Consider the following 21414-nt stretch of genomic DNA (forward strand, 5'->3'; position numbering starts at 1 on the left):
ACCAAAAAAGGCAACTTGTTATAAATATATGTCCCCTTTGTATGTGGAACTATTAAACAGCAGTAAATAAACTGGAGAGAGCCCCTGTGGTTTCATAACCATTTGTTTTTATTGATGTGATGGTTCAGTTGCAGGATTTCAGTCCAGTGGCACTTTAGAGACCAGCAAGATTTTCAGAGTATAAGCTTTCTAGAGTCAAAGCTCCCTTCGCCAGACTTCAAACAGTTTTAAAAGGGTGGTTGGTTTGGGGATGGCAGAAGCATCACCTATGGAAACACACAGCGAATTATTAGTGAAAATATTTATAAACTGCATATAACTGCCAGAGAAGTGCAGGGGTGAAGGTATTATTATTAATGAATAAATAATTATTAAATAATAATTATTAAATAATTAAAACTGAGTGTAATGCTAAATTATAATGAAAACATAATATGCTAATATAATAGAACTCAAATCCTGTTGTTCAACTGCAGACCAATACGGCTACCTAGGTTTAATGGGTTTTCTCTAAATTTATTGCAAGCCACCCTGAGTGCTTTTTAAACACCACCACCCACCACCCACCACCCACCACCCACCACCACAAAGCGGAGTAGAAATCCTATCACGGAATTAATCCCCATCCGCACCTTCTAGGCGCTCTTAAACTCAGCCCCGTCCAAAAGGGCTGCAGGGCTTTTGCTTCCCTAGCTGGACCGCCATTTACTCCGGATACAAAGCGACAATCTGACAAGGGAAAGAGCCAGCGAGTTAGGCGGCGGAGGCGCAAAGCCCTTCTCTTGTCTCAGCTTTTTTGCACGATAGGTATTAAACACACGGCACTCAACGTCTCTGCATTTATCCCGTCCCACCAAAGACCCAATAAATATCACCCCCCAGGGTCAGGCAGTCTCATAGAAACCGGAAGTTAAAGAAGAAAAGCCGAACTTTTTATAATAGAATCTCTTTGGGGTGGGTTAGGGGAGAGGAGTGTCGAGACACGCATGCGCTGTGTTTTTCTCCATCTGGCAGGGCGAACAGAAAGCAGCTGCGGAGGTAAAAGGGGGCGAGCAACGGGAGGGAAAAGGAAGGGGAGGCGGGCGAGGGGGCAGCTTGCCTTTGCTGCCCCTTTCTGTCCTGGGCAGGGGCAGGTCGTGCCTGCTGCATTCCGTTATTTGGGGGGAGGGGCGCTCTGCACATGCTCGCGAGCACCGCTGCCTTCGTGGTTGCCCGCTTATTATTATTTAATGGATTGCTGTCTGCTGCTTCAGATGGTGAAAGTGGTCATCGGAAATGGTCAGTCCAACAAATGCAGTATTCTTCCTCGCGAGACAGTAAAGCAAAGTAGAAGGAAATTGAGCTTTTACACTTTATTCAGGAGCATCCCCCCTCGCAAAAATTCTAGGGCTTGGGGCTGTTGTCCCAACTTCTTCCTTTCTCGAAGAAGGAGTTGGTAGTGTTTGCTCCATTTTGTTATCTAGAGGAAAGACCTCTGCCTATCCTGGGAGAGAGGGGTTGCTCCACCTTCAGTGGTATTGGTTATTTGATTGCAGTCTCTTGTTTTGGTTGTTCTGTTACTGATAGATAAGCACATTTGGGAGGCAGCTGTCAGAATAACAACAGTAACTGCCCCTATGTACCACTCTTCTAAACAGGTTAGTGCCCCACTCAGAGCAGTGAACAAAGTCAGTGTTATCATTATCCCCACAATGGAGCTGGGGCTGAGAGGAGCGGCTTACCCAAGGCCACCTGCTGAGCTCAGGGCAGTAGTGGGATTTGAACTAGCAGAGTGCTGCTTTGCAACCCAACCATTTAACTTCTATGCTACACCTCCCCCTCCCAAGAAGAGCATGCTGTCACTCTAATAAATACAACCCCCCACCTCTCTGCACAATATGCTCTAAGTGGCATCTAGTGAAACATGTATGTTGGTTTGTGCACACCCCCTAGGATTTCCTCTGGAGGAAGTCCAGCTTTTGCCTTTTGCTCAGGCAAAGAGCTGGATTGCTCAGAAGCATGCCGTAAGGGTCTACGGCTTGGAGTGATCAAGCATGGTCAGGTTCACCTAACCCCACCAGTTGGGGAGGGGGGAATCACATATACCCCCAGGAGAAGAAAGGGTGCAGTAAAAAAAATCTCCCAAGGCAGATTTGGCGAGTGCCACCCTTGCAAACAGAGCTTTGCTTCAGAGGCGTTCCTGCTCTGACTTCTTCACAGGGGACCCTTCTTTCTCCATGAATAGGAAGCAACCCTGGTTCAATTTGAACTTGGGCTTGCCAGAGTTCAACTTTTGAACCCTTTTTCAAGGAGGACATTAACAAGGATGAGGGGTGCCTTTCAGCAAAGCCAGGAAGTTCTCCTGACACTGAATAACCACCTAGAGAAAGAAACTCAGGGCCCAGTTCAAGATACTGTGTGGCCTCACCAAGGACACCTGTCTCCTCCTGGGTCCGCGCTTCTGCTGGCTGGGGTCAGACTGAGAAAGGGCTTGGATCTGGCTGGCGGCAGTGCGGCCCCAGGAGAGACTGTGACTGTTTCCCTTCCAGCTGTTGTCTGAGAGTGAGCTGGGCCCCTATGGGGCAATTACACCCTCTTTGTTGTGTTGCCCGAAGTGCCGTTTGGGTGACTTGACTAGAGAAACTGATGAGGTACAGATCTCTGGTCCAATGTAGACCCTCCTGTTCCCAGATCTCTCCCCTAACAAAGCGGGGTGGTGGGATTCACATAACCCTTTGGATAAAACGGTAGAGAGGACTTTATATATGGTTCCCCTTTCCCTATCCCCTCCCACCTTAAAGTGACTGTTCTACATCAAATTAATACTTCATAGTAAATAAAATTGGGGGGGGGGTTTGCAGGCAGAAGGATCTGTCGCAGTCAAAATGGTTTTGCTTTTGGGGTTTGCTTTTATTCTGAAATTGCCATTCCCTTATCATCCAGGCCATAATGCAATAAGTGTGCCTTTCCTCTGGATCTGGGTTTAAGTTGATTTAGTATTCCTGGGAGGGGAAAAAACAAAAGGGCCCCTCCAATCTCAGAGATAAGAAAACAGGCAAAAAGTACCACCGGCTTCTTGCCTGTTTTCTTATCTATGGTATTGCTGGGAGCCGGCTGATTTATATGTATGGTTGTAACTTCCATCCTCTTTTACAACTGGTGCGTTTCTCAAGTCCTGAGACACAACTCAAGGATTTCTCCTTCCACTTTCATTGCACAAACAGGATTCTTATTAAGGTCTAGGCTTAGCTCGAGTGAGAGTGAGAGATAAATGAAGGCTGTGGAACAGCTGCCACCTTCACTCTGTCAGTTTTCTTGGTATTGGATTTCCTAGCACAGCCTCCTGAGCATGTTGGGCTCTTAACTGGTGACAGAAATGGACAGTATGTGATTTGGTTATAGACACTCCTGGCAGATTTCTTTTCAGCAAACAATTTGAACTTTCTGTCTGATGCCGTTTCGCCACATTCTGACAAAGAGCAGTTAGAGCTATGAAGGCTGGGGGAGGGGGAATTTTTAAAAAATCAAGAAAAAGTCCCAAAGGCAGTTAGTCCTGAGGATCCCCCTCCCCCATTTTTTCCAACAGAAAAATTGGAAATTTCAAGGAGTGCTAAAAAAAAACCCCTATGAAATATTTTATCTTTGAGGTTGAGTAAAATGCTTTTCAGAACAAGCTGAAAATGTATAGTGTGAAGATTTTTATGTAAGATACTCTTCTCAACATTAGAAAATGATACCTGTTTATACTGTGTAGCATTTCCCCCCAAAATATATTCATTGTTTATAGGTGTTAAATTTTGTCCATATTCATTTGTTTAATAAGTTTTGATCCTACCTTTCGTCCAAAGGATGGAATATAGCATTTCCTCCCATCATTGTATCCTCACAACAACCTTGCGGGTTTGGTTAGGCTGAGTCTGTGTGATTGGCCCAAGGTCACCCAGCCAGCTTCCACGGCAGCGTGGGGATTTGAACCGTGTCTCCAAGATCCTAGTCTGACACTAACCACTAACCACTAGACCACACCAGTGCTCATCAACTACCATGCTATAGTTTGTGTGATGAAAGCACACCATTGAATGTTTTAAATGTTACAAAAGTGTATATCCTCATAGTTGTTTAAAGCATTTGAATCCTGCCTTTTTGTCCAATTTAGAGTCCCCAAAGTGGCAAACAAGTTTTAAAATATAAATGAATCTATATAAAAACATTTAAAACAATAAGCATATAAACGTATAAACCCAGGTTACATAAGAAGGAAGGCCACTAAAAATTAGTGAGGGAATGCCAAACAAAACAAAACAGTCTTCGTGGATTGGTGGAAGACTGGGATAAAGGGTAACAGTCCCCAAGAAGGGAGTTCCACAGTTTTAGCGCCAGGACTGAGAAGGCAGAGAAATATTCTGTCTGGCCAAATTGTCCATTTCTTGAAAAATCTGCATTTCCTGTTTTGACATTTAGTTTTCTACCATGGGGTACAGCAGTTTGCAGCTGCCTCTCAATTATTGGGTATTTTCCCAGTATTAATTGTAAAAAAATAAGGCATTTATATTTCTAAGTTCCATAAATATGCCAAATAATACCATTTTATATACTAAGTTATAAATTAGGCATTCTTTGCTTTAGATCAGTAAGACAAATTTAGGTTTGGTAAAAAAGAAAGTATTGCATATATTTTACTTTCCTGTCCCATTTTTTTCTCCCTCGTGGCTTCAAAACTTCCAGAAATTTGACGTCTCTGTGTGTATATAAAGTGCAATCAAGTCACAGCTGACATATGGTGACACCCCCCCCCCAGGGTTTCTAGGGAAGAGACAAACAGACATCTCTAGTACTAGTTAAATCTGTTACAACTAAAGTAGCATTTTCCAGATTTTAACATTGTTGAGAAGGCTGTTGAAAATCTCGTGGTTTGGGTTTTTGCTACTGGGAACCTGTCTAAAAATTAGTTTGGGTTTTGTTCATTTTCTTACTTTACCCTGTTTCCTTAGCAAATTGAAATTAGCTGCACTACTACCATGGGGAACACCACAAGCGAGCGGATGTCTGGGGAGCGCCATGGTTCTAAGTCCCACCGGTCTGATGGTGCCAGCGGCTCCCACCACACCAAGGACCATCCACACAAGATCATGGTGGGCAGCACTGATGATCCAAATGTCTTCAGCACCCATGACTCCAAGGTACAGGTTGGCATGACCCAACTTTCCCTCAAGACTGATCCTTCTATTTGATTCAGATTCTGCTAGTTGATAGTTGTCTTCCCAAGCCAATTTTTTTGAGGCTCCTTTGGAATTCTGACACACAGTGGTGGGCGCAGACACAAAATGGCTGCTGCAGGAAGCAGAGCCATCTACAAAATGGCTGCCGCAACTTACTTTGTACTGAAGTGGCAGTTGCTTCTGAAGCCATGTTTTTTTTTAATGTGCACAGCCGATTGGATCTCCTGTGGCCAATCAGAAATCTCACTGGGCAAAATCCTCCCTGGCCTTGCTAAAAACACTAGGTGGGTTCCAGGAAAGGTATTGGCAGGTGCCATGTTGCCCATGGGCATCAAGTTGGAGACTCCTGTCCTAAGCACTTAGATAGTTAGGGCTGTGCTACTCTTCTGACATGCGTTGCTGTCACTGCACTTTCATAGACTTCTGATTTGTACATAACTGGACCTCACATTGAGTACGCCTTTCTTGAATCTCCAGGTGTTGGAAAATCCCATATAATGGTCCCATCTAATGTAGCTCCCTTTGTGTCCTGTTGTGTCTTTCTAAGAGTGGGACCACTTACAGAAAAAAGGGTTGTTTTTCTTTTAGTTTGCCTTGGCTCCAGAAATAGGTTGAGTGAGACAAGAACGCAAGTATTTGAGCAAAGATTCTCTCATAGCTGTGAAGCCCAAGGAGGGATTAACTGTCCCTTGTGGAACTAGAAAGGGTTTTGCCCCCTTGAACAAGGCTCAGAAAGTATCGAGTGTCTCAGTGCTTCTGCACCTGATATTCTGATGCCAGCAGTGAGAACATATTTCTCTGGCCTGTCTCTGTCTTGTGGAGGACTGGAGAAGATACCAACTTTATCTTCCTGCTGCAGCTTCCTTGTGAGAAGGAATTAATGTGGCAGCCCGATCTGGATGACTCTACCAAGCCAGCACAGCAGGCTCGGCCCACAGTCATCCGATGGACCGAAGGAGGGAAGGAAGTCTTCATATCGGGATCTTTCAACAATTGGAGCACCAAGATCCCCCTCATTAAAAGGTGAAAAGGGGTGATGAGGAAACTATGTGGGGATCTGTCGGAGAGGAGGGATCACTTTTTCTGTCCTGGGTAGGTCAAGTACCTACCTAACCGTGGGGTTAAACGGGAGAGGGGGCTTAAGCATCATGACTGTCCTCCTTGATGGCCCTAGGGAGCTACTATTTGCCCTGTTGGGGTAACTCAGTACTAATATGCCTGTAAATTTCTCTACTGTGTAAGTGGAACACCCTCCCCATCCCTGTGAGCTGCAGTCCCAATTCAGATTGCGTCCCTACATGCTTGGGAACCAAATTACAGTCCTGGAACGCTGTGACCACATCTGTCTACCAGACCAGGGGACATACGCAGGAAAAGTGTACAGTGTAGTTGTGTCCTCAGTGACTGCTTTTTGGATTGCTGCTTAAAGCAACTTGGCAGTGCCTGCTTGCTTTCCAAATGGCCAACCCTCTTGCTTCGGTTTGGCTTCTTGGGTAGAGCAGCTCTCCTGGCCATCAGATCCTGTAGGCTAGCTCTACCCCGGTATTTGCAAACATCATGCTCTACGCGGGGCTTCCCCTGAGTCTGATGCGGAGATTGCAGCTGGCTCAAAATGCAGCGGCGCGTGTCATCACCGGAGCGTCAAGTGGTACACACATAACACCGGTATTGTGCCAGCTGCATTGACTGCCAGTGGAGTTCCGAATCCAATTCAAGGTTTTGGTATTAACCTACAAAGCCCTATGTGGACTGGGACCAGCGTATCTGTGGGCCCACCTCTCCCCATATGTGCCCCAGAGGACGCTTCAAGCAGGAGATAAACAACTATTGGTGGTCCCTGACCCCAGGGAGGCCTGCCTGGCCTCGACCAGAGCCAGGGCTTTCTTGATCCTTGCCCCAGTCTGGTGGAACTCTCTGTCTAGTGAGACCAGGGCCTGGCAGGATTTACTATCCTTCTGCTGGGCCTGTATGACAGAGATGTTCCGCCAGACATATGGTTGAGGCTAGGCTAGGCCTCCACCGGCCTGGATAGAGGAGGAGAAGGGATGACCAGATCCCTCCCTATTAAAGCTGTCCACCATCCAATGTTAAAGTTGCAGATTGACTCCCTCAGTTTAGCTGATTGCTGCTGTATATTTTAACTACGTATTGTATGTTTGTATTTTTGTGCTGCTTGTTGATGTTAACTGTTTTTAAGATGTAAAATTATTATAAATGTTTTTATTTGATGTAATCCGCCCTGGGCCTGCTTGTGCAGGGAGAGCGGAATAAAAATAGAAAATAATAAATAAATAAATAGAGAGAATGATTATCCTACACATCCATCTGTTCCTTCTCCCTTCCCACCATCTCATTGCCTCCAGCTACAGCAGGACAGGTATCTAGGCTAGTCGTGCAAGAACATTAGGAGGCAGGTGCAGCTGCACTGTAGCGTGTGGCTGCCAAAGTGGTTGCTCATTGCTCCAGGCACGTGATGCTTTGCACAGCTGTATTTCCTTCCTTGGGAACTTTCTGAGAATTTTCACACAGCCCCATGGCGCAGAGTGGTAAGCTGCAGTACTGCAGCCCAAGCTCTGCTCACGACCTGAGTTCGATCCTGGCGGAAGCTGGGTTCAAGTAACTGGCTCAAGGTTGACTCAGCCTTCCATCCTTCCGAGGTCGGTAAAATGAGTACCCAGTTTCCTGGGGGTAAAGTGTAGCTGACTAGGGAAGGCAATGGCAAACCACCCTGTAAAAAGTCTGCCAAGAAAACATCGTGATGTGATGTCCCCCCATGGGTCAGTAATGACTCGGTGCTTGCACAGGGGACTACCTTTACCTGTACCTTATAGCTTGATTAAATTTTGATCAGTTCTTTAATCGGCTTGCCTATTTTCCAAGATGGATCTTGGGATGCTTTCTCTGTGGCAATCGCTTTCTTAGTATCGGCTAGGGTGATGTAGTGATTAGCGTCAGACTAGGATCTGGGAAAGCCAGGTTCAAATGCAACGTGGAAGCTTGCTTGGGCCAGTCACTCTGAGCCTACCCTACCTTACAGGGTTGTTGCTGTGAGGATGAAACCGAGGAGGAGACAATGATATTGTAAGCAGCTTTGGACCCTCACTGGGAAGTAAAGCAAGGTATAAATAAATAATAATAAAATCATAAACTCTCTACGCACATTTCCATGACCCACACAACTCTTTCTGCTTGTAAACCACGTTGCAGACTCCTTTTCTAGCCCCCAGCTGTTAAAGTTGGTCTTCATTCTTTCCATTTGCTTGGTCTCCCCTTTTTAGATTCTGTCCTAGTTAGGCTACAAAGATACCCTCTTCGCTTGCTTATATTTATTTGCTATGTGGCGCACTGGTTGCTTGGGCCTGTGTGGCTAGGCTTGTGCATCGGGCACCATCTCTCCATAGGTATCAATGAATATTTCCTCTCCTTTCAGCCACAATGACTTTGTTGCTATTCTGGACCTGCCAGAAGGAGAGCACCAATACAAGTTCTTTGTGGATGGGCAGTGGGTACATGACCCCAATGAGGTAATACCTTTTTGTCTGTGTGTGTGCGTTTGCGTTTGCCTCATGTTGCTGAGAGACCTTTCACTATACTTTCAGGCAATGGTTGGGATAGTACATGAGGATGTTTGGTTGGTGTTGCTGCCAGTCCTGTGATCCAGAATTTTAGCATGCAGGCTGGCACATGGGTCAGAGTGCTTTTGGTAACTGGCAAGAGCCACCAAGGGACAGAGGAGACCTTGAAGTCAAAGCTGTATTTTTAGCATAACCCCCTCACTCAGCTTGATAAGGGAATTGCCAGAGGTGTACTCAGATAAGACATCCAAAGACAGTAATAATTATAACCGATATAGTGCTATTTGAGCAAAGCCCACATTTTTTTAAAATAAATTTTATTTCGAAAAGAAATAGAGATAGGAATTGAAAGTGCATAGAACCTTATGCAAAGTACAAAGAGAGTATGTATAATATATTTACATATGCAAATAGTATGTATAATATATAGTAATAAATTTGAACTACATAGAAGATATAATCAAAATGTATAAAATACTTTTGTTCCTCTCTCTCACTTCCTACATTGTCAGAACTTCCTTCAACTCCATATAAGATTGGTTTTCTTAGTGATCTAATCTCCCAGACGTGGCCTAAGGTAGTAGCTCAGAGGTTAAAGTACACAATATATTTTTAATGAGTTACCTGGACCCAACTCACTTTCACCTCAGTCACAGAGCAGCTTTCAGGGAATGTTGCTCTTAAAGCCTGAAGGAGCAGATTTAGCTCAGGGCAGCTGCGTGGGGGCAGGAGGGGGCTCCTGCCTTTGCCCCACACCTTTTTCCAGAGCTGAAATGGTTCCCGGTGTGGAGTTTATTTGCATAACTTTGGAGCTGCACGTTCTCCATGTGCAGTTCTAATAATAACTTATTTTGGCTTAGGAAAAAAGTGGGGCAAAGCAGAAGTCCCCTCCTGCCCTCATGCAGCTGTTTTGATCCAAATTGGCTTTAAAAGCAACGTTCCCTGCAGCTGAGGTAAAAGCGAATTGGGTCCAGGAAACTCAGACACCAACAGTTAAAAATGTATTGTGTATTTTGGCCCTTTGCAGGGCCTCTTTGAGCATTATGGAGTATCCCAGTTGGGCCTGGGGTCTCCACCCTGTGTCAGCCGTAACACAATCACACATGAGTTGTGGGTTCTTCTCAGTTCTCAGTCATTCGTCTCATTCCAGTTAAGGGAGGATTATTTTGTAGTGGATGCGGTGGAGCATTCCTGTGGATGCTCCCTCTGTCATCACTACAGAGAGGAAGACGGAGCTTTTTAGAAAATGGTACAAGGCAGCTTTCTACTGTATGCCATCCCTTCACTTTTAGTTCTTTAAAGGGCTTCCCCCACCTCGTTTTCCCACCAACCTGCAGTGTATCACCAGAGCCCAGCTTGGCCAGGAAGGGGAAAGTGAGGGAAAAAGACTGTGAGGCAATTGCTGTCAAACCTATGCACATGAGGTACCGGCTGTAACTTCTGCATTTTCTTCAAGATAATCACAAGCAGAGCATGTGGCAATAAACAGTCTTAGAAATTACGGAAGCACAGAGCTTCCAGGACAGGTCAGGCAAGAATAGTTTTTGAAATGAGAGGTAACTGAAAGACGTTGTTCCTAATAGCGCTTATCTGCTTTTCTAAAAGTGAGGGTGGTTCAGGAGGACTCTGTGTACTTTAGTTAATGAGCCAAGGATAAATAAACCAACATAAATATATATTGTTGAAGTTTGACACTGAGAGATCTCTGTCTTTCGGTGCTACACCTCTGAAGATGCCAGTCACAGCTGCTGGCGAAACGTCAGGAACTACAGTGCCAAGACCACGGCGATACAGCCCGGAAAATCCACAACAACCAACATAAATATACTTTGCGCATTGATGGTGTAGTGGTTAGAGTGTTGGATTAGCATTTGGGAGACCCAGGTTCAAATCCCCACTCTGTCACGGAACCTCACTGGGTGACCTTTAGCCAGTCACACTCAGCCTAACTGACCTCACAGGGTTGATGTTCTGAGGATAAAATGGAGGAAGGGATAACAGTGTTTTAAGCCGTTTTGGATCCCTGTTGGGGTGAAAAGTAGAGTATAACTATCTGTATAAATAGATAGTTTATAATTTCATTCAGTGACCTGGCAAAATGTTGATGACCACAGGTGAGAGAACAGAATTTTGGGGAACCCCATAATGGAGGTCTCAGAAAGATGAATTTGGTTTCTTCAACGGGATGAATTCTGTTAGGCCAGAACACCAAAGAACATCTCCAGTAGCCTCCCCCTCTTCTTCAGTTACGGTCTGCTGTGTCAAAACCTTGTGATAAATCAAGCAGGATCAAAAAGAAAGATTTTTCTCCTCAAACTATCCCTGTCTCAAAATCAAGCTGAAGTTCTTTTTAAAAAAAGATTTGATACGGGTCTTTAATTAGCCAACTCCCTTTTGCTACAGAAAGCTTTTAAAACTGAGATGTTTCCATTGCCTCCTTTAAAATCTTTGGGGAATTTCCTTCTGTTAGAGGGTTCATTATCCTGGCTTAAAGATTCAATGTTTTTGGCAGCAAGATTTAATCAGACAAGAGTGGGCAAGGATCTAATTTGGCCTTCTCAACTCCTTCTGTCCACATCTCTCGCAGAGAGCCATTCGAAACTATTCGTTACAGTTTTGATAAGTGAAGCTTCTGAGACCTCTTACCAAAAATCAGGTTTTATTTTGGCATCCAAGAGGAACTGGATGAGATTCTTGATCTAGTCTGCATCACAGCAGATCAGGAATCCTCATTGTTCAAGGGGGTCGAAGCTGGGTGTGAAAAAGACCTCATGATGCCATTTTGAAGTGTTTTGCTGGACACATTTCCACTTATGCAACGTTGTCAGAGGAGGGAGGCCACTTTACTGCTTTCATATACTACTACATATACATTCAGACCTTTAAAGAATATGACTGTTTTGGCATCACCAATGTGTGTGTGTGTTGGGGTGAGTTCTGAAGCAGAGGAGGGGGACTGAGCTTCTGGATTAGGTAGGTAGCCTTCTATCTGTCTTGTCTTTCAGCCGGTGATCACCAGTCAGATGGGAACCATTAACAACTTGATTCATGTCAAGAAGTCGGACTTTGAGGTGTTCGACGCTTTAAAAGTGGACTCTCTAGAAAGTTCAGAGACTTCCTGTCGAGGTGATTCCTTTGTGACCGTGGTCGGAATGTCCCAGATGCTGGTCTTTTACCCTGATTTTCTTTCTCATGCTATCTTCTTGATTTTTTTTTTAAATAGATCTTTCTGGTTCCCCTCCGGGGATTTATAGTCAAGAAATGTACGTCTATCGGCCTGAAGAGCGTTTCAAATCCCCACCCATTCTCCCTCCCCACTTGCTTCAAGTCATTCTCAATAAGGATACCAACATTTCGGTAAGTGCTGTTCCCATTGCGCCCACCTTACGACAAGAGCTTATGATGGGTGGATAAACCCTAGAAACGTCCGTGACGGGAGATGTAGCTTCTCTCCAAAAGATGTGGTTCCGCTACAGCTCATGAGTCCTACGCAGTTAATACAGCTGCCCAGTGAGGCATTGTCCAAGATAATTATCCACTTGCGACCCAGAATTAAGGCATAGGCAGGCAGCCAGGGAGAACCAGAACGGGCTCTGTGTATTTCCATTTCAGCTCCTTTGACCAGCTTTTCCTTATGTTTCAGTGTGATCCAGCCCTTTTGCCTGAGCCAAATCACGTCATGCTGAACCATCTCTATGCACTCTCCATTAAGGTAAGGCCAGGCAGCCTGGCGTAGCTCGTGGGAGGGAGTTAACCTCATCCTGTATCTACGTGGACCCAATTCCCTAGATATCACTGCTTCTCTGCCCCATTTTGCTAGTTCTGTTTGGCACTGTCTGCTAAAAATGAAGAGAATGAAGTCTGAAACTGGACTGGGGGTAGCATTTCAGAACTCCAGGTAGGATAGCAAGGAGCATAAACAACCTCCTCCCAGAGAGACGTTGAAAAAGCACTCTGAATAGACCCCAGAGGATCAGGCTCATTTCATAGACCCGATCCATCGAGCTTGTGAGTCTACATCTTTTTGCCATGGCCGGGTAACGGCAGCCCCATTTTCTTCCATTCTCTTTTAAGGGGGAGAGGAGCGACCTTTCCACTTGAATAGCAGAATAGAGTTCTGATAGTGCCTTAGCTTGTAGTTTAGTGGTTAGAGTGTCTTACTAGGACTTGGGAGACCCAGGTTCAAATCTCCGCTCTGCCATGGAAGTTTGCTGGGCGACCTTGGGCCAGTTACACCCTCTAAGCCTAACCTACCTCATAGAATGTTTGTGAAGATGAAATGGAGGAGAGGCGATTGATGTAAGCCACTTGGAGTCCCCATTGGGGGAGAAGTTGGGGTACAAATGAAGTAAGTAAATAGCTTGGAAATGATTTGAAGTAAGAGTAGGGGAGTGGGAGATAAATTAGGGGGTGATAATGGAAAAGCCAGAGTTTAGTGCCCAGGCTTCTGTCTCTGGAGTGCAAGTTGAAATGTCCCTTTGAACTATGTGCTGAGGAATAGAGGTGTGTGTGTGTGTGTGTGTGTGTGTGTGTGTGTGTGTGTGTGTGTGTGTGTGTGAGAGAGAGAGAGAGAGAGAGAGAGAGAGAGAGAGAGAGAGAGAGAGAGATTCCCCACTCCTTCGCTTGAAGCCAGCGACCTTGACTGACCTTGGGTCAGTCACAGCTTTTTGGAGCTCTCTCAGCCCCACCCACCTCACAGGGTGATTGTTGTGAGGCTAATAATAACACGCTTTGTAAACCACTCTGAGTGGACATTAACATTGTCCTGAAGGGCTGTATATAAATCAAATGTTACTATTATGCTAGTGTGTGTGTGCACGCGCATGCGGGCACGTGCGCTGGGGAGAGGGATTACTGTAGTGAATTTGTGTGTGGAAGTCTTCCTGTTTAAAAAGCAACGCCCCAGTGAGTGACTGAGGAAGCAGGATCTCAGACTTGTCAAAGAACGGAAGAAGGTGGACCAAGAAGAATGTAGCTACTCTTCCAGTGGTGGGTTAACGTGAGGAGAATTGTCCTTGTGGTAAAGAGTTATAAAGAATGATACAGTTGAGACAGAGTTAATATTGAGAGGAGAGGCCATCTGCCTCCTGGTGGAATCTGGGAAGAAGAAGCTGTGTTGTGGTGATTAAGATGGCTGCTGGGTGTCTTACAGTCAGGCACTCTACACTATCATTGCCAAGTCCCTATACCCTACCGGCCAGGGAGGGGTGGGTGGGACTCAGCCACAGCAGTGTTCCCACATGAAGCACAGGAGCATTCCCATGACCAGTGCGATGACGTCACTTCTGGAAGTGACGACATTGCATCTGCCAGAAGCATGCATGCCGCGCTTGTTCCTGGGGTGCCTGTCATTGGTGGGTGATTGCCGGACGGCTTGAAGCCTCCCACCAGTTGCCAGCAACCGGCAGGCAGTTTGGCAAACCGCTGGGAGATTGCCGGCTACCAGGAGGCACCTGGGATCCCTACTCTACACCCAACTCCTATAAGTAAATAAAACCTGTTCACTTCCTTAACAATCTTCCTTAATCATTTTTATGGAATCTGGAGGGATCTTACTAAGCTCTCATTATAGCAGGATAAACTCCATGTTTCTGGTGTCTCTTGGGCTGGGAGAAAGCTTGGGCCTTTTTCATGAATCGCCTTTCAGGATCTTTCACACAAGATTATCTTCCTCTTCCTTACCTTCATACAAAACTGTTTTCCTCTGCTATCTGCCTTCTACCAGCACGTTCCTATGTTGTGAACGTGTTAATTCTTCTCTGTCTCTTCCCCATAGGATGGCGTCATGGTGCTCAGTGCCACCCATCGCTACAAGAAGAAGTACGTTACCACCCTCCTTTACAAACCCATTTAAGTCATTGGTGCCTCTTCATCTTTTGGATGGAGGATGGGGAAGATATTCAGAGACTGCTGTTTTGTGTGCACACACTGGGATACACACAAGCGTTAAGACTGGCAGTTGGATGCTTAGTAGAGCCAAAAGCTCCGTAAGATGCCAACTTTGTCTTGCTCACGTGTGATTGAAGCACTTCCCTTCCCTTTCTCCCGTACAACTTGTGCCTCTTAGCAGCATAAAACTGGTAATGTCAAGGTGTTGGACACATTATCCGATGGACTCTAAAAACTTGGCTTCCTTGCGAGGAACATGAAGGAGAAGGGAAGGCCTTTCATTTCTCTTCCTTGGTGGTCTGTCCTGGATGGCCTCTTACTGTCCTCCCACACTAGAGATCTTTATGGGAATGGCAGAGTCAAAGCGGAGAAGGGCATTTCCTTATTTCATCTGACCTTTGGTAAACACCAGCTTCCTGTTCCACACTATTGTTTGATTGTTAATTGTTATTAATTTAAACAGTGCCGTTTTACAGATGATTATAAAACCATCACTCTTGGGCTTAGGGGTGGATTTTAGTCCCTAGCCAAAAAACCTTCATGTACAAAGGACTGAAGCATGACGCAGTTTACTATTGAAATAAATGTATGGTATACTGGATCCATACATTGTAAGCAAATCAGTGCAAAAGGCAAGGTTTTAATATTCAGCAATTCAACACACAGTGTGTTCAGTGGATTTCCAGTAAAGTCTGATCCCTTTCGACGAAAATATTCAAGAGCACCATCCATTGCCTGTATAGTATGTAACAAACTTGTGTGTCTGTTTAGGAAGATAGACTCTCCTTCAAACTCAGCACTCCTTGGTTGGCAGTACGTGACGTAAATAAATAAGTGCTCCATCCCCTGCCACACTGAATCACAAACATCTTTAAAAACATCCAGGTTATTTAGTGTAGCTAAATAAAGCGAGAAGGGGAAAAACACCTTTTAAAAAAATTCTGGCATCCAGATATTCCTGTCAGTAAGTTTAAGAATTATGGGCACAGTAAAGATAAATACCATATTTAAAGAATCGGAATTCTTCGCATTCAGTGAAATACCTGGTTTTGAGTTTTTAAAAAACAAAATATACAGCTTCTCCTCAGGAGGCACATCAAGGCTTTAGGAGTTCCTCTTTACCCTAATCCCAAATTCCAAACAAAACAGAGAGTCCTCCTGATAAAGAATAAAGCCATTCTTGTAAGTTAAAGGCACAGCACTGAGAGAGAGGGGAGGGATCCAGATCAGTTAACAACCCACATGGCAAAAAATGTTAATGAAAAACAAGGACAACTCAGCAGGAACGATAAACACACAGAAAAACCATAAAATCCATTCACAGATGTTTGCAAATTTTAAAAATCTAAAAAACTTTGCAACAAGAATTTCTCAATCTCCTTTCAGTGATAAGAAAGCAATCTGGATTTTTTCAGTAACCAAAAAAAATCTTAATCCACATAATCCAAAGCCACAAATACCAAAGAAGCAACCATAACTTTAGATTTAATCCAAAATAACAATCAGCAGTCAAGAACCAAGGGTGAACTTGGCAGCCGTGGCTCTGGCACAGAGCTCCACCAGTCCCTTCTCTGTCACCTGCCTGGAATGGGAGAGTGCAGCCTCCATCCTTCCCTAGATTGGTGTACAGGGGCACTGTTTCTAAGACCCTATTAAAAAGTTTGCTGGTTTACCTTTGTTTTTTGATAAGGCATCTGACACATTTATCAATTTCCTCATGGGCTTAATTAATCCTGTGATTTACCTGCTTTTATTGTTTGTGCTGAATCATCCTTGCTTTCTGATGGCATTTATTTGCCACATTGGTAACTGGTCTGATTACCTTGTATACTATATCTTTTAATTGGTTTTTATGTTTTTGATGCTTATAACAGAGGCATACAATTCGAAGAGCTACATGGTCCAAATAATGAATTTACAGCAGTAGGTTACATCTATATGTACAGTCATTGATTCTTTGGGAAATCTCAAGGCTTAATTTAAGAAAAAATATATCTAGAGAAGGGAGAAGTTCTAGGCAAGGAAATTGCGTGCTAATGAAACAACACTGACATATCAAAGCTCTGCTTAAGGTAAACCACCATAAGAAACTACAACATTGTGAACGTGTCTAGCAGCTTGAAAATTTTAGTGTAAAAAATGTACTGCCAGGAAGTTGCTTTGCCTTGGAAAGCTGATTCCCAGTCACACGCAGTATATGTGAGTGGTTGACACTTCTCTTGTCAGTTAAAATAGATATTTTAATTAAAATTTGCTTGGGAAATTAATGCAATGGTCTGGTAGTTGCTGCGATCTTTGACATCTTTTTTAAAAAATGGGATGCAGATTGAATGTTTCCATTCATTCATTTGTTTTCCATATTTGTTGATATATTCTTGTTAAGTTTTTAGTGGACTCAGTTCTGTAGCTTGAAATAGCTCTATTGATAACCCATCTACTTCTGGTGATTTGTTTCTCCCAGTTGCTTTGAGTGCCGTTTTTACTTCACTTTCTAAAATTTCAGGTTCTTCATCAAAAGATTCTTCTGTGAAGAAATCTGTCATCCTTTCATCTCTTCTGTATACCGAATCTACTGAATGAATGTATTGTATATGGCCATAGGCACTCAGTAGCCGAGGGTCAGACTCGACTGTGTGGCTTGGATCAGATCGGATAGGCACTCACAATCCAAAACCATCAAAAAGCAAAAAAAATACAAGAATACAGCTATAATTACATACATAATCTCTTCTGTATAGTTCTTCAGTGTATTATTTCCACCTTTTCTTTACTTTGTCCTAACTGGTTACTGTATTTCTATGTTGATATCTCAACATCCCTAGCCATGGTTTGAATTTTCCTTTGGTTTTCTGGATCTTATGAAACAGATTTCTTGTTCTTTTTTGTTGTTCCCTTCTATTTCTATTCACGAGATATTATAATAATTCCCTTTGTCTCTCTGTGCAAGTTGCTGAAAAGCTGCATGTAGAATTCTGATTCTGTTTCTCTCACCTTTTATTTGAGAAGAGGGGGCAGATTATGGGTGCTGGCTAGGGAGGGGCTTCAGAGTATGTCTTTTTGCTTTATAAGGATTCACTTCCTGTTATATTGCCTGGTTTGTTTGGAACTTGGGATGAGAGTGGTGAAAAAGCATTTGCGTTCTCAGTAGTTTCTCCTTGGAAGTTACTTTTTTGTTAGTTGTGCAAGTGTGTGAAGTTTTAAAAATTGGAAAGCAGGTATTTGGTTGAATATTTAAGAAACACATTTCTTAAAACTAGTGTTTATCTTCTGTGGGGGAAATCAAATGTTCATATTGGTTAAACTTGATACAAACTTGGAGATTTAAGAATTACGAAACATTCCCCCCCCCCTTTCCCATAAGTTTTTCCAACTAATGCCGGAGTTGTGGGTTAGTAGTTTATTTTTTAAAGGTTGGGTGTGGAAGGATCAGGAATAATATTTGATGGAGATTTCTGCTGACAAGGAGCCTCGCGTTTGCAGGAGAAGGGTTTCTGTATATGGACAGATGGTTATACATTCTGTGGATGGTGTGCTTGAAGGTTTTTGTGAAAATGCTTCCAACTTCACCAAAGAGCCATTGAGCACATATATGATACTTTACGTATTGAATTGTTGAATAGAGAGCACTGACATTTGGTCCTTTTGGAGTCCATTTGCTTATGATACAGTTCATGTACCACATATGATGCTTCAGTAGTAAACTACATTTTATTTTTAGTCCTTTTCATTTGAATGGGATTTGGGTTACGCGGACTGACCCTAGATATCTTTGTATTTCTGTTTCGGTCACTGAGGTTCTTTTTTGCACCTTCGCCCAGGAATATGGGAGCTGCTGTATTGCAGGATTGGTTGTGAAGTTCACACACTGACCTCTGCAACATGAAGTTGTACCATGTGCATGTGAAAGACACCCAACTAGTGTAAGGAATGTTTTCATCCCTCTGTCAAGGTCTGTAGACGTCCAGAACAGAGGGGGAAATAGCAGCAATGCTTAAATAGGAATAGGGACTCCCAGAAACTGGAATCACCTTGCAGAATCAGGATCTGGCTACTTCTGAGACTGCTTCAACACAGCAGTGATTCCCCGTTTTGCTCTCATTGCCGCTTCAACAGCAAATTTGTTCAGGGGGCAATGGAGTACCTCATGGGGCAATTTTATTTACTCCATTTATAACCCCGCCTTTCTTTCCAGTGGGGAGCTCAAGCAACTTACACCATTCTTCCATCCTCCATTTAATCCTTCCGACAGCTCTGCGAGGCAGGTTAGCCTAAGAGAATGTGACTGGCCAAAGGTCACCTATGAATCTTCCATGGCAGAGTCGACATTCGAACTTGAGTCTCCCAGAGCCTGCCACTCTGACCATTATACCACACTGGCTTCTTTCCCCACTCACACACCATTCCCTCCCCCTTGCCCATAGTGGGCTTTTTGCCTTTTAAAAAAGATTGATGGTAAGTATATCACTATAGTGCTACCAATAACTTTTTAAAAACTGAGCATGAACCTTCTTTTAGTAGGAGGGGGAAGGGCAAATGGGAGGGAGTTGAGTGCTTTGAGTGCATTTATGCTTTCCCCAAACATGTTTTTGGTACAGTTTTTCATTGAAGTAGGTTTGGGGAACCAACCCCCCCCCCCCGAAAGTTGGCAGTAACATGACAATATTGTGTGGAAATCAAAATAAAAAAATGAAGAGGGGGGCGAATGAAGCAATAGCCCCATGTGGAAGCAACCTGGGAAGCTTTTGATTGGGTGGGAGGGTGGCAGTGGCCTACTCCTATTGGTTGTTCTTAGCATCTGCTAATCAAAGGCCCACTGCCTCCTGAATGTGTCAGTTCCATATTAAATTATCATGGCTGTTAGTCATGTGACTTGCATTATTAAAACTGTTGTTGCCCTTTTGCTTTCCAGTGTTCTTTTTTTGTCCCTTGGCTGATTGTTTGCCCCCCTCTGGCCCACTCAGGGTTGGGCCCAGTCTTTCACTATTGTAAGAAATATCCGCAGTGACAGAAGAAAGTGTACAAAAAGTTCCCTATATGAAACCACCATCAACAGTGTGCATGCCTCTTTGCTTGCAGTGGTGATGAAAGCGTAGAGAATCCTTGCCATGTTCAATCCTAAACCTTTATCTCACTTTCAGGCCCAGTGCCCTGAACATTGTGTGCTTTAAAATCACCTTTTTGGATCACCTGAAAGTAGACTTGCCAGCTCTGGGTTGGGAAATTCCTGGAGATTTGGAGTGGAGCCTGGGCAGGGTTTGGAGAGGGAGGGATCTCCATGGGATATAATGCCATAGAGTCCACTCTCCGAAGCAGCCATTTTCTCCAGGAGAACTGGTCTCTGTCATCTGTAGATCAGTTGCAATTCTGGGAGATCTCCAGGCCCAACCTGAAAGTGATTCCTGGTATCTGGACACCCTGCTTATTTAATAGAATTTTGAGGATTGCAGTGTTGACTTTGATTAGCGTTTTGAACTTTTCTGACAGAGACAATTCTGAAAAGAAAAGGCTGGTGCTTTGAAGAATATTGGGAGGGAAGGCAGCATGATTTTGAAAGGTTACGCAGAGACAGTACTTAGATGGGAGACCACCAAGGAAGACTCTGCAGAGGAAGGCAATGGCAAACTACCTCTGCTTCTCACTTGCCTTGAAAGCCCCTTGTTGGGGTTGCTGTAAGTTGGTTGTGACTTGATGGCCCATTCCTAGCATGCTGAAGAATATTGGCCTGTATCCTGCCACTCTGCTCAGCAAAGTTTGAAGCATTCCTCTAGTCTAAAGAGCCTTCCTCCACCTTAGATGCTTCTTCTTCCCCCAGTGGCCAAAGACTCAGTTAAAAGCGGAGGAAAAACTGAAAGTTTCCTGAGTGGACTGCTAGGACATACAGGGACATCTAGTGAACCTGGCCTAACCTGGCAGCCACCCCGGCCCAGTTTATTGCCAATTTATTTAACAACATTGGCCTGTAGTTGGCTCTTGTGTGTGTTGCGTATGAGCAGGAGGTAATACAGCAGGCCAGATGCACGGGTCTGTTGGAAAGGACGGCCCAGTCAGTACTCCCTTATACCGGTGGTGGGGAGGAAAAGACAGTGTGGCTGAAGAGGAATACCCTGCAGTGCATCTTTGAGAACCAGCAAAGAGAAACTTGGTTCTGTTGGGGTGCTGTGTTTCAGAATTGCTATTTTGGGGGTGCTAGCCATCCGGCAACTAGGAAAAGCAGTCAAACGATGGTGGCTGTTAGCCTACCTGGCAGGCATAAGCAGAATACTTTGGCAGAGGACGCTCTCTCTGCATAACTTGAAACCCACCATTCCAAACACAGCCCACCAGCAGTTCCATAAACCTGTCTGTGCCATCTGCGTGAAGACAAAGCTGCACGTTGCACAATCCTTGTGTCTGCTGTGAGGACTTTTCAGGCAGACACATGTTCTGAGATCCCCAATAGGAACTCAGTTCCCAAGTGCATGGGGGACTGATTCCAATCAGGACTGTGGTATGTGGGGAGAGAGTGCACGTGTTGTTTGCCCCATTGGGAAGCTTCATGTGTACTGTGATGACCTATATAGATTTCCCCCGAAGGACAAATAGCCTTTTCTGACCTGGAAAATGGTTTGGGGGAAGGCTTAAGGACTCTCTTCCTCCCATGCCATGGCTCTGATCTGGATTGCCTTCTCGTCCATGTGTCTAGGAATTGATTTCCAGACGTGGAACTCCCAACACATGTCTGACCGAAAGGCCTTGTGGTGGACCTGCAGATG

At 44.3% G+C, this 21414-nt stretch overlaps 1 protein-coding gene across 1 annotated transcript; it reads left to right on the top strand.

The window, feature by feature from the left end:
• The first annotated feature begins 979 nt into the window (after nucleotides 1-979).
• Nucleotides 980-19562, top strand: LOC129330974 (5'-AMP-activated protein kinase subunit beta-2). Its single transcript, XM_054981271.1, has 8 exons — nucleotides 980-1038; nucleotides 4971-5159; nucleotides 6058-6221; nucleotides 8629-8722; nucleotides 11779-11899; nucleotides 11997-12130; nucleotides 12417-12485; nucleotides 14550-19562. The coding sequence occupies exons 2-8, from the start codon at nucleotides 4998-5000 to the stop codon at nucleotides 14625-14627; spliced, it is 822 nt and encodes a 273-aa protein (XP_054837246.1). The 5' UTR covers nucleotides 980-1038; nucleotides 4971-4997; the 3' UTR covers nucleotides 14628-19562.
• The last annotated feature ends 1852 nt before the right edge of the window (nucleotides 19563-21414 follow it).

Source organism: Eublepharis macularius, chromosome 5 (genome assembly GCF_028583425.1).
Source record: "Eublepharis macularius isolate TG4126 chromosome 5, MPM_Emac_v1.0, whole genome shotgun sequence".
Classification (NCBI taxonomy): Eukaryota; Metazoa; Chordata; class Lepidosauria; order Squamata; family Eublepharidae; genus Eublepharis; species Eublepharis macularius.

What these genes read in the sequence shown, in the direction of transcription:
- LOC129330974 (XM_054981271.1), top strand. Translation starts at nt 4,998, where the DNA reads ATGGGGAACACCACAAGCGAGCGGATGTCTGGGGAGCGCCATGGTTCT. An exon ending in TCAGCACCCATGACTCCAAG is followed by an intron (nt 5,160 to 6,057) that starts GTACAGGTTGGC and finishes TTCCTGCTGCAG; the next exon opens with CTTCCTTGTGAGAAGGAATT. An exon ending in AAGATCCCCCTCATTAAAAG is followed by an intron (nt 6,222 to 8,628) that starts GTGAAAAGGGGT and finishes CTCTCCTTTCAG; the next exon opens with CCACAATGACTTTGTTGCTA.